General features: G+C 30.3%; 1 protein-coding gene across 3 annotated transcripts; it reads right to left on the bottom strand.

Annotated features, from left to right (window-relative positions):
* Positions 1-4,044: 4,044 nt before the first annotated feature.
* LOC106665867 lies at positions 4,045-12,274 on the bottom strand. Of its 3 annotated transcripts, none has more exons than XR_001340359.2 (12): positions 12,010-12,273; positions 10,275-10,308; positions 10,067-10,098; positions 9,970-10,003; positions 9,876-9,913; positions 9,393-9,423; positions 9,179-9,285; positions 4,971-5,057; positions 4,881-4,902; positions 4,613-4,784; positions 4,468-4,550; positions 4,045-4,210 (listed from the first exon to the last, which is right to left on the bottom strand). XR_001340359.2 is itself a non-coding variant. In XM_014392666.2 (9 exons), the coding sequence occupies exons 1-9, from the start codon at positions 12,148-12,150 to the stop codon at positions 6,159-6,161; spliced, it is 1,125 nt and encodes a 374-aa protein (XP_014248152.1). In that variant the 5' UTR covers positions 12,151-12,273; the 3' UTR covers positions 6,068-6,158. The 3 variants fall into 3 exon arrangements, 1 of the variants encoding a protein (XP_014248152.1); XR_001340358.1 differs by lacking the exons at positions 4,045-4,210; positions 4,468-4,550 and adding exons at positions 6,136-6,835; positions 7,744-7,774 and having other exon boundaries at positions 4,729-4,784; positions 12,010-12,274; XM_014392666.2 differs by lacking the exons at positions 4,045-4,210; positions 4,468-4,550; positions 4,613-4,784; positions 4,881-4,902; positions 4,971-5,057 and adding exons at positions 6,068-6,835; positions 7,744-7,774.
* Positions 12,275-12,572: the final 298 nt, after the last annotated feature.

Below are 12,572 nucleotides of genomic sequence, written 5' to 3' on the forward strand. Positions count from 1 at the left end.
TTCCGGGCAAAGCGAAACTCTATTAATATGAAAAACTTTACTGCACACGGAGGACTGCAGAAATGCACATCGAAGAGTTCCAGCTAAAAAACCCTGATAAGTAGTGGGAAGGCAAAATTACATGTTAGATGGCAATAGGCAGTGGAACAAAATGGCTCATATATTGTTAATAAAATTTGTTTACAAGTTCCTGAAATTTTCATTGAATTTGACATTAAAAAAATCAACGCTAACTTATTTTACAACCCGATAGTATCACTACTGAAACTATTACATCGATAATTTTTATAAAACCCTGTATTTTTATTATCGATATACCAGATATCTTTATATTCATAATAAACGAGGTAAAACTTTTTACATTTTAGCTTTTCCCTAATCAACAAGTAACATAGAACCAACTTTTTGTGAATATACCAATGTTTGTTTTGAAATCATTCTAATTATTTATTAATTATGTACTGAATATTTTTATAAATATCGATATACTTCATCGGATAAAATCTAGAAATATATTTTTTAACCTTTATATTTGTTTATAGGATTCAATATATGTTTATATCGATGCATCTGAAATACCATTATCTTAAAATATATTATCAAAAAATGTCATTCTACTTATTTTCATACATACCTGTTCATAATTTAAAGGTGAATAATAGCTAAAACTCGCCCACTGATCAACATAATTTTATAATGCTCGGCCATGTATAATACAGTATATACTATTACAATTAATTAAGGTTTTTAGTTGAGATAAAATTGAATGGAATGAAGTATATACTATGTTTGAAGTGGTCCGAGGATAGACCTATACCATAAAACTCGTCCATAACGCTAAAAAATAATTTAACTATGTATTCATAGGTAAAGCCGATAACCCGATAACATAAGTGGACATGGAAAAGTTTTACTTGCAGAAAATTTTTAAGAAGAAGAAATAAATAAATGAATAAATTTACAAAAACTGACTTTATTTATATACATATATGANACAAGTGTCTGATACACTGGTTATTTAAATTAATACAAAATTTTTACTTATATGGGCGAATTTTCAAATCCTCTTGAAGCATAATAAGACCCCAAGCTGCGGTACAGCGGACCTTTATCTTTTCTTTCCTTCGGTGGAGGGGAAGGTTCTACAACTTCATCTATGTCAACTGTTGGGCAACTGGTATATACGTTTGAGTCAGATTTATCGCTTTCTGTGTTATCGGCTTTATTGACAAGAACTTGTTCAAGGTAAATAAAATTTTCCGGGATGGTCTCTTGATCTTTTTCATCGCTCGAATTTTCTAGGATAGTCGCTTGGTATTTTTCATCGCCGGGTTCCTTCGCGTTAGATTCCTCGGTTAGCTGTTCGTTTTCACTCGATAAGGGTTTTACAGATAGTTCATAGACCGCCTTTTCGCACGATATTTTTGATAACTCGTATGATTCTTCTTGGGAAGGGTCGTATTTAACTTTGTTGTAGCACGTCTCACCGGGTAAGCACGTAGGCCTGTTCGTGAGGACTCTGAATCCCCCTTTTCTAGTCCAATCGTTTTGGTTGTACTTGAAGTAATAAGTCGTGGCGTAAATGGAACCAATTAACATCAGACTTTTACCGATAATGTTCCTCACAATTAAAGCGGAAAACGGATTCATTCTATTTTTCAACCTGTCGTACACCAGGACGTCAAGCGGTTTCCTGTAGATTCTTTTGAATATGTTTGTCTTAGCTTGAATCAACTCCGGTACCTCGACGGGTTCACATTCGGACAGAACTTGATCAGCGACCCACTGTTTTCTTAAAAGGCGTTCCTCTTCGGTCATACCTCCGAAGGATAAACGTTCCCGTTCCCTGTAGAGTCTACCCTGAATCGAAAAAGCAGCAACACCTCCAGTATCCGAAGACATAGCTGATTTTGCACGTGAAACTTGACAAAGAGACAAATTTCTTAAGTGATATCAGAAAATTAAAAACAAATTGACTGATTTTACAAGTTTTCTAATGAAAAATAGCAACGCGACATTCACTTGGCTGAAAATGGCGGACTAGTGGCCATTTTCTTTGTCACATGGGTTATTTATCAGTTTAACAATATATTGATGACGTATTATCCCTAACCAGAAGAAAAATGATTTTAAATTTAAAATTCCACCTGTCTTCTAATTTACATTAAAACACTTAATTCTTTTAAAAGCGGTGTATAAAGTAAAATTAAATAATTATCAACCTTTCGGGCTTTTTACGTCGGCAACGTTTCCAATGAATTGAAGCTGAAATTATTTATAAGCTATACACTGTTATTTGCTTCTATGTTCTTGAAACCCTCAACGAACGCCAATAATTTAATTTTTTTCCAAATGTATAAATATATATAGACGTAGATAAATACACTAAGACAAAAAAAAAAAAAAAAGTCACCCTTAATATTTTTAATCATCTCTTAGTCAATCCTTTATTGACTTTCTTATAAAAATGTTGGTTTAGTTTTAAAGGATTAGAGGTAAATAAAAAACAGTGTTTACAATTGGATTTTTAGATTGGAGTAAAGCTTCTTCTGGGGTTTGGTTTGTTAAGTTGTGCCATTTTTAGATTTCAAAGTATGGATTTGGCTAGAATTATAGCATTGATGGAAAATGACAGAAGTATGTGGCCAGGGTGCTTAATATTCCCAGAACAGCTTACATCGCTACAAACATAGTGGAGGTTAGTCAAGAAAGCATGGACCAGGTTGCCATAGTGTCACATCTCACATAGTTGATCATTTTATTGTTTCGGATTTACTCCGTAATCAATATTCTACTGCCGTGGAGATCAAGCAACGACTTCAACAAGTTAGAATTTTTTTTCTTTGTCATCGGCCTGAAGCCATGGCCATGTCTTTATTTCCCAAGTTAGAACTGTTAATGTCAGTTTACTCACTGTAAGGCGAAGAATTTTAGAAGCTGGAGGTGTTGGAAGGCCTGCCACTGGTTCAGAACTTCTGTCAAGGCACAGAAACATTCGCCAATGATTGCGATATTAAATATACAGGACAAAGCAGCTAAATCGAACAAATTTTCTGAATTTAAGGATCATTTAAATGAAACAAAACACAGAACTAGATTTCAGGGTACTTCATATTCTGCTGAAGGTCTGCCTCATTCACGTTAATAAATACATACTGAGTATAATATTTCATACATATAAACAGCTAAAAATTGGGGAGCCACTAATATTATGCCCACGGCTCTCCCCTTTCTCTTTAAAAACACCTAACCTAAAGCTAACCTAGTTTACTGGGTCCGTGGGGTAATCATATTCCGCCACGACCCCCCCACCCCCCCACACACTCAACACTCATGGCTGATAAGTACATTCATTCAAGACACAAAACACTCACAAAAAAATCTTAACCTAGTTTAGTAGGTCTGTGGAGTACTCAATATTCCTCCATGCCCCACTCACACATACTCATTGCTCAATTTAATTTTATATTATTATATTTATGTACAGCTATTAATCTATTGAATTATTAATTTTTAGTAAATAATTAATAAAAAAGACATACAAATTAATTCATAATTTAATATTATTTTCTACAGTATTTATTAAGATAATATTTAGTTCACGTTTTTTCCAAGTTCAAAATTGAGCATCAATAAAAAAAAACCCTCTTTCTCATTGGAACATCATGTTGTAAAAATTTTATTTTAATTGCAATGTAAATGTACATAATATATTATTATTAATTTATTGCCTTAGGTAAGTTGTTAAAGCTGTAAATTGCAAGTTTGTTTCTTGTCCTTGATGTATAGTACAATTGGAATTGGTGCTTGATGAATGTGTCTATTGTACTTGATAATTTCATATCCATTTTTTAAAAAGATTTAAAATTGTTTTCATTGAGTTTAGATTTGAGTTTTCTGTATGTGACCAGTTTCCTACAGCTTTTAGATTAATTTACCCTATCACCCTGGTCAGATGAGTTTTGTAATTTAAGATTGTTAATTAAATTGACCATTTTTTTATTAATAAATAATTTGTTTAACTGAGTAAAATAATAAAATTATTGACAATTTTACGTTTTTGTTTTTAATTCTTGTATGGCAGTTCACATTTTCACTTTTTATCAAATCGTTTTCAGTAGAACCTTTAACTCAATACTTCCCAGTTGCAGAAATTTCGAAGGAAATAGATCAAAATTGCACAAGCAAAAAGTATGTTGGAGGTAATCATCTAAAATAAAAACAAATTAAATTTTTAATGTTTATAAAATCGTATTTTAAGCCATTATGAGATGGAAAATGTCAAAAGTTTTTTAATGGAAAGAATAAGCGTAATATGAAGTTTAAAGTAGAATTTAACATTAAGCAGCTTATAACATAATTTTGGTTTTATTTATGTTATTATAATTATTAATGTTTGAATAAAGATTCAATGAACTAACATCTTAACAGATAAAGACATATAATGAAATACATATGAAAACTTGCCTTAATTTTCTCAAAATCCCAATTATTTTGGATGACTTTATTCAGCGTAAAAACATCATGTGTGGGCGGTGTTACATCTTCAACTGAAAAAAATGTAGCATTTACATTTTTAATAAATATAGAACTTAATCAAATTCTACCATACTCGAAACTGTAGGCCCTTCTAGAAAATTCTCATTGCTTGAATCGGTTAAATGATCACTTAATTCTTCCACAATTTTTGGCAGGGAAGAATTACTGTTTGTCTTCGTACTTGTTTTCGCACTCGACTTCCTACTTGTTTTTGCACTTGACTTCGTACTCCCATAACTCGGGTCCTGCAGTATCAATTTGATGTTATTCCATTTGGAACAATTGGGCTGATTTTAATTGACAAAACTTGTTTTAAATTTATTAATAACTTTTTTTATTACCTTGGATATCTGATGAAATGAGCTAGAACAAGAACAAAGCATGTCATTTATTTTGCTTGCTTAATGTACATGTTACATTTGTCAACTTACTCGCCCATTGTTGTCATACACTGTACCTAGCTTTCTATAAACAGCAGGTATTGACTGAAACAGTGGACAGAATGGGTAGCTCAATGTCTGAAAACAATAAAACATAAATTAAGTTAAACTGTCATGTTTTTGTTAAACTATAATCTATAAAAGTATCATGATTTGTCATAAAAATTTTGATTTATAAAAGTCATATCTATTGTATAACTCTTTAAAAAAATTAACTTATTAATTGGTTAAATTTTTGTTCATATATTGATGTATCTATTGCCTAGCCACAATTTGATTAAAAACGTTCTTTATTTTAAAAAAAAGTTAGACAATTATCAGGAAACTTTCAACACAAAATATAAATATTGATTAAATTTTTATATTCGAGCAGTTTGTCTTCATTTAAATAATAAATGTTCACTACTGATTTTTTTTTTTTTATCATTGAGTAAATCACATATGAAAACAATTTTTAGTGACTTCAAATACTTTTCCCTTAAATGAGAAGGGATGTTTTGTTTCAATGAGACACTTTCCTCTAATTCACCAACATTTGTTTTTGAAAAAATAAATGAAAAAAGTTTGTTATTTTTTGCTATTTATTTGTTGCCCTGGTTATTTTTTGTAATTAATATATAATAATTTGATGTTATTCAGTTTTTTAATAGTAAATTATAATTTTATCTTTTATTAATGATGTTTTTCTCTCTACTATTTTCTTACTTCACAACTTTCAATTTTTTTAAAGTTTATCTATTGCTTCAAATTTGTGTGTGAAGAATGCTGAAAATCCCTGACTAATTACAAAAGTTATTCCGTTGAATATTCAAACAAAAATTAATATTCTTTTAAAGACGACTTCATACACAACTATCAATCATTAAACTGGCACCATCACCTGTCATTTTTAAGGAAAATTTTCAATAATAACATACATAGGAGATAATAAAAACAAATAATACATCATAATTATAAAAACATTCTTCAATTTTTAATTTAAAAATCATGGCAATTTGCACAACTGCAGTTTCCCAATTAATTTGAATAACAAACATGTTGTATTGTTAACATTCTATATTATTAGCTTTTAAAAAATTAAGCACTGCTTCCTATAACTATATAATTACAATTTGTCCACCATTAAAAATAATAAAAACGAGATAATTATCCATACGTCATAATAATAGGAAACAATGTTTAAATAGCAGTATCATTAAAATGTCTGTGTTCTTTTGTGTGTGTAGACTTTGACCCTTTTGGCTTTAGCTCTCCTTTGTGATATGACCGATGTGACTGGTTGTGATGAGAAGTAGTTTGCGAATTATGCGATGCATCACGATGAGAATCAGGCTGTCTTGAAGGAGGCCTTGTGCTAATTTTTGATTTACTGATTTGCACTATATCTGTTTGGGACGCTGGAAATAGTTTAGATTTGATTAATTTCTGCACTTCCAAACGGAATTCAAGGTTGTCCTTTGGTTTCAACTGCTTTACAAGTGGCAGTACACTCATCAGAAACATTTTATCAGAATCCTCCTTTGATTTGGACTCATCCAATGGGCTCCATTCATCTAAGTACATAGGTTCATCTTCAGCCTCACTATCAATACCGCTTACTTTTTTATGGAATATTTTACTCGATGGTACGATTTTAAAATTCTGAGCATTGAATACTTCCAAGCATTCTGATGATTCAGATTCAGCCTCTTTGTATAGAGAACTTGATGAACATTGTATATCTTCTAGTTTGAAAAATGGAAGAAATGATAGGAGATATGACCATCCCTTCATTTCTTTTTTGTGTTCTTTATGCTTCTTTTCGGCATTATAAGTTGCTAGGTCCAGCTTCTTGTTATACTTCTTTTTTATTTGATCTGTAACCAAAAATGATTATTATTGTTTAGTTACACAAAACAATTTTCTCTAAATTAAGGTATGATTATGTCTTTTTGGTCAACTTTAAAGCCTATTTTCAATAATTTAGAAATCAAAACAAAATGAAATAACTTAAATGTAAAATTAAAACCGCTAGATTAATTGAAAACATTGGAATGATCTTCAACATCAGTTTATTGTTATAACTATTTATTATAGCCAGTTTTACTTTTTCACATTTATCTTAATATGGATGTGTTTTCGGACTGATACAGTTTTTTTGTGTTTACAATTTCATGTTATTGTCTTCACATTATTGGGAAGTGTTCTTGGTTTAGGTAAGTTAATGTTAGGTTATGTTAAGTTCGTGTTAGGTTAGGTCGGGTCCCTAACCCTATGTTACTGGGGGTTTGCATGGTATTTGGTAATTTATTTTGGGATTTGGAGATTAGGCATGGTTAGCTATGAGCTTGTGTTAAGGTTTGAGTTAAGGACTGGTGGTTACATGCCCACAACATAATATTTTTCCATGAAAGAAAGAATATGTGGGAGTGAAGTATTTTCAATTTGATTTTAATGAAAGAAAATCACAAATCATTACCTTTTAATTCACTTTATTTGATCTGTTTTTCTTGAATGCATAAAAATTAAACAGCTTTTTCATTTTACATATTTGTGTTTTATATTATAGGGTACAAGTCATATAAATCAATAGTTTTAGAAAATTTATTATTTGTAATTTGTGTAAATGTGGTATGTTTTAAAATAGAAAATTTAAGGAAAAAACTTTATATAACAATCACAATTTGTGTATGATTTCTGTAAATATTAGTTCAGTAATAATTAGTCTTTTAAATTTAATGGTTTGCATTTTGTAATTCATAAACTAATTGTACATATTACTTACCTAATTCAACACGTACATTTCCTCTCGTTCTCTGCAACAGCAACACAGTTTATTTGCATCTTGAAGGATCAAGTAATTAGCATCATTTTTTCTTTATTTTTTATAATTTAAAAAATATTTTTAATTTTTGTAAAACAAATTATTTCCAATAATGAACTGGAGCCAGCAGATTTTGCAATAATTCCGTAATGCGACATAATTATATTCTACCTCTATGATGCCTTTATTAATAATATGTTTTAGCAGAGAAGGAAATAAGATAAACACAAAACTTTAAATTGTAAATTGAACAACTGAATTGCTTCAACCTAAAACCACATTTATGTTAAAATGTTTCTTGAGCTAAATAGGCTCATAAATTTCCTCTAAGTTTGAAAGAAGAGTTTAATTTAAAAAAATGCAAAACACAATTAAGGATTTTAGCGAGAGGGGGAGGGGTAAAATAATTCCATAATTCCAGGGATGACTGTGGGAATTGTACACACAGCTGCAGAATCAATAAGCAGAGCGTCTGCTACACTCAGCTACCACCAGAATTATGACCCTTCAAGCAACTAAATTCTCCAGTCAAATAATTTTGTTAATTTTTTAACAAGAATAATTAAGCATACTCCACAATTAAACTAAAGATCTATCAGTCTCCCAAGTCTAATGTTTTTTGTTCATCATTTATCAAAATTGAGGCATGTAGCTCTAAAATACTCTTTTCCTTTAGGGTACCTATAGCATCAATTTTAATTGTTAATTTACATTTCTTTTTGTATGAAACATACATGATTTTTATGATATAATCAAATGATGTATATATGATTTCACAACAGCAATAAATTTCGTGAATTAATTAAGATATTTGAAATAAAGCAAATCATATTTCTCATTGTCTAAAGAAGAATAAAGAATATTTCTTTATTTTAAATTAAATTCTACTATTTATGAGCAACCTTTTAGGTTTAAATATGCAGTCTTAAAAAAAATTAGTTTGCCCACGAATTTTCAACTGATAACCTGCTTGATAGAAATAAGGGTTTTAGATTAATTAAAAGTTTAATTACTTTTGTTAAACATTTTTTGCACACCTATTTTCATTTTTCCATTTAAACTTCAATGTGATTTTTCATTAAATGAGACTTCTTTTGACAGCAATAATTAAAACTCAATGTTTTGTTAGTGATACCTTCAATTCATTTCAATGTCGTTTTTTTAAATTTTCAAATGTGAGTGCTAAGAGATGATCAGAGAGTCAATCTGGTGTTTCATACAACCTTAGTTTATTTATTGAAATAAATGTGTGTGATTTGATGATACAAAATGTAATGTACAATAGTTACACGATATCTATAGTTCATTATATTAAAGACATAACTGTCATTGCATAAATCACCACAATTTCCTCAACACCCACACTAAAATTACAACTAATTAAAATTCAGTTTACCCCGTGAACAATTACTGGTAGTTTTGGTTCTTTTTCCAGTTGAAGAGGTCTACTGGTTAATTTCGGTACTGACGGAATGTAGTCGGAGGATGGAGCAGGTGTAATTTCTAAAAAATAAACAATCATTTATTAGAAGAATAATGGACATTAGAAGTTAATTTTATTCAAGCAAAATAATTACATTGAACTAAGCAAAATTTATTTAAACATTTACCTGGAGGTGCAACGATACAGCCAACACTTAACTGAAAAGTAAATGTTAATAAGTCATTGCATTTATAAATTGTATATATTATTTAAGAAATGAAGCGTAAGTGACAATAGCTTATTATATTTGGTCCTTAACAATAATTTTGTTCTGCCTATCTTCCTGCCTTGTGAAATGTTGTGTTTCTGAAATGTGTCAGAAGGACCAACCCAACGATAGGCAGACCAAATGGAGAAATCTCATGGTAACTTATTCAGGATAAAATAATTGAAATTTAAGCAATTGTTAAGTAAATAATGCTATATAAAACAATAATCATGTATTCATTCCTGGAATGTTTTTAATATTACAGCATTCCAGAAAACAAATCAATACAAGATCAAACAAACTTTTACTTTTTTTACAAAATATTATAAATAAATAGCAATAAAATGAACATCAATATGCAATTGATACTTGAATAAAACATTAATCCTTTATTCTATTTACCTCATCGTCGGTTAACAAATGGTCCATGCTATCTCCATCTGTAAAACTAATATTATAGGACAAAAGCTTCAATACTTTGTTTCATTTTTTTTACCATTGGCTGAGTCACTTTCCTCCGGATATGAATCCTGAAATTTAAGATATAAAAATTTACTTGCACATAAATTAAACACAATCATTAAATTCCTTACATTTAAGACCTTATTTTCTTCATAATCTTGTTCTGAATAGAAAACAAAAAATGTTATTAGGTGAAATAAATTTCAATTTTCTTTGGTTACTACATATGTTGATTCTGAGGTCAATTAATTTTTAAAATTAGTTGTATTAGAAATCATTAATTACTCAAATTTAGGCAAAAAAGTAATCAATAAAAAAGCATGAATACTTTAAACGAACCTTTTATATATGCTCGACTTTCCCTGTGAACAACCTGTAAATCAAAAGTTATGGTACATCAGCAGAAATGAAACTTTTCCTGTGAAATTTATACTGTTTATTTTTTGGAGGATATCACCATAATAGTATGTTGCAAAGCTTTATCTGATTTATTTTTTTAAATTAAAAATATTTGATAATAAACAGATTAACAAAAGAGTTTTGAACTAAAGGCTTTTTCATGATAAATGTAAAAACATTTTTTTAAAGATATGGCATATGTTCCATGTTATTTTTCTATTCCATTGGTTGCTACCATGCTCCGTTGGATGCCGGAGTTCCCCTTGTGGTGGCAACTGAGGGAGTAGAAAAATAACATGGAACATATGCCAATTAGTAACAATAAATAAAACATAAAAAAAAGAGGACACTTAGATATCAAGTGACAGCCTTCAAAAAGATTTAAAATTAAATTGAAACATCGGCCAGGATATGAAGTCGTTTTCTTTATGCCAACAACCATCAATTGATTCCCATCACACACCGACACAAACATCACAAGTAAACAGAATAAATCAATCTGATCAAAATTCTGGTAAAGACAAACAGATAAAAACATCAAGTACTTTAAATTTCATCAGCTAAAAGGTTTTTCAGATGAAAAATGCTGAAGAACGGCCCAAAGTAGTTAAAAAAGGAATAGGGATTGAAATTATAATAAACCACAACACCATCCATCAAGATCTCATCAAGATCAATCTTAAAAGTGAATATTGTTCTGCTTCTGGAGTAATTCAATAATTCAGTTTTATGTATATCAAATTAGTGCTAGAAAAGCATCTTTTAATTGTATTTGTCTATAACAGATTTATAAAGATCAGTTCTGCATAAATTTTTTTCTTATTTATATACCATCCATTGAAGGTAATGGATTACTTGACTCTCCTCCATCACTTTTCCAAGTGTCCAATCGAATATTTCATAAACAACTAAACATACTCTATTTAGCCTAATTTAATTTGATGGGCTATTTGATATTCTGCCATAAACGTTCTTGCAATACACTCACACTTATTCTCATATTTCCCACACATTCTGACGAAACAGTTAACACAGAAAACATCTATCGCCGATGCAGAAATGTTTCTTCCAAGAATCTTACAACTTGAGTACAATTATCGTATCAGGTGGCTTTCCTACTCGCTCTCTATATGGAGCCAAGGAATGGGGCACATAGAGTAACCTTTCTATTCATGCCGGGCATACACGTGGGCTTTGGCTCTAAAATTTTCTCGTATCCGCCGCATTATGAAGCAAACAGGTAATGACAATGGAAACTAGCGAAGGACCCAAAAAGTTTAAAAAATTATTCCAATTTGAATTAAGTTTAACCGAGCCTATTTTTCATTTGCATACTGCACAATCTGCCTGAATAGTAACAATTGTACATTATGAAATTGTTTTGAATTATGCTGCAAAAACTTGAACATCATGTATCAGTCTGTGTGTAAAATGTACAGATTACATTCGGGAATGTCTGTGAATTTTAAGGAATCGATGGTCAATCTGGAATTAAATTTCTTTTTTCTACTTGTAGAAAAATAAATAGGTAATACATAAAGACAACTTATTCTACAAAAACATCATGTATTGAAAATCAAGAGGTAATTTTTTTTTCGAAACGTATATATAACGTGACTTGTAAAGAAACACCTAAAATACCAATATACGAGGGTCACAACCATTGCGAATTTACCTCACGTGTTTCGCTCGGCGATAAAAAATCCCTAAGGCGCGTGGTACGCGAGTCTGGAGGTTCATAGTTTTCAGGGGCGCTGAACGGTGTCCTCAGTTTGCCAATACTTCTTTTTTCAAGCGTTTCTCCTTTTTTGAGCATTTAGCAGGGCCTAAATTTGGTATTTTGAGTGCCGATACAAGAACTTGAACCAGATAATTTCACATGATTGATATTAGTCGTGCTGTGATAACAGATGGTATTTGGTTTTGCCGGAATGAGTGTTTATAATAAATTTATTTTTTCAGATGGAAAACAGGCAACTGGTAAATCTTCAAAGGAAATTAGCGCGTATTGTTTATACACCGAGACAGACAAGCTATGTTTCTGTCTAATTAAACGTACATGCATTGTAGACGAGTTGTACATTTCTCATTTGTACTTCCCTTTCACTTTTTCTACATCGGCGAATTTGGTGAAAAAGTAGAAAAAGAGTTTCACTATTGTTTGGAATTTCTTCAAGTTGAGGAAGTTTTGAAATATGAGTTTATTAACTTAAATAGTGATATGATAATTAAATGACA

Source organism: Cimex lectularius, unplaced genomic scaffold (assembly GCF_000648675.2).
Source record: "Cimex lectularius strain Harlan isolate CLEC.00 unplaced genomic scaffold, Clec_2.1 scaffold451, whole genome shotgun sequence".
In the NCBI taxonomy this organism is placed as follows: Eukaryota; Metazoa; Arthropoda; class Insecta; order Hemiptera; family Cimicidae; genus Cimex; species Cimex lectularius.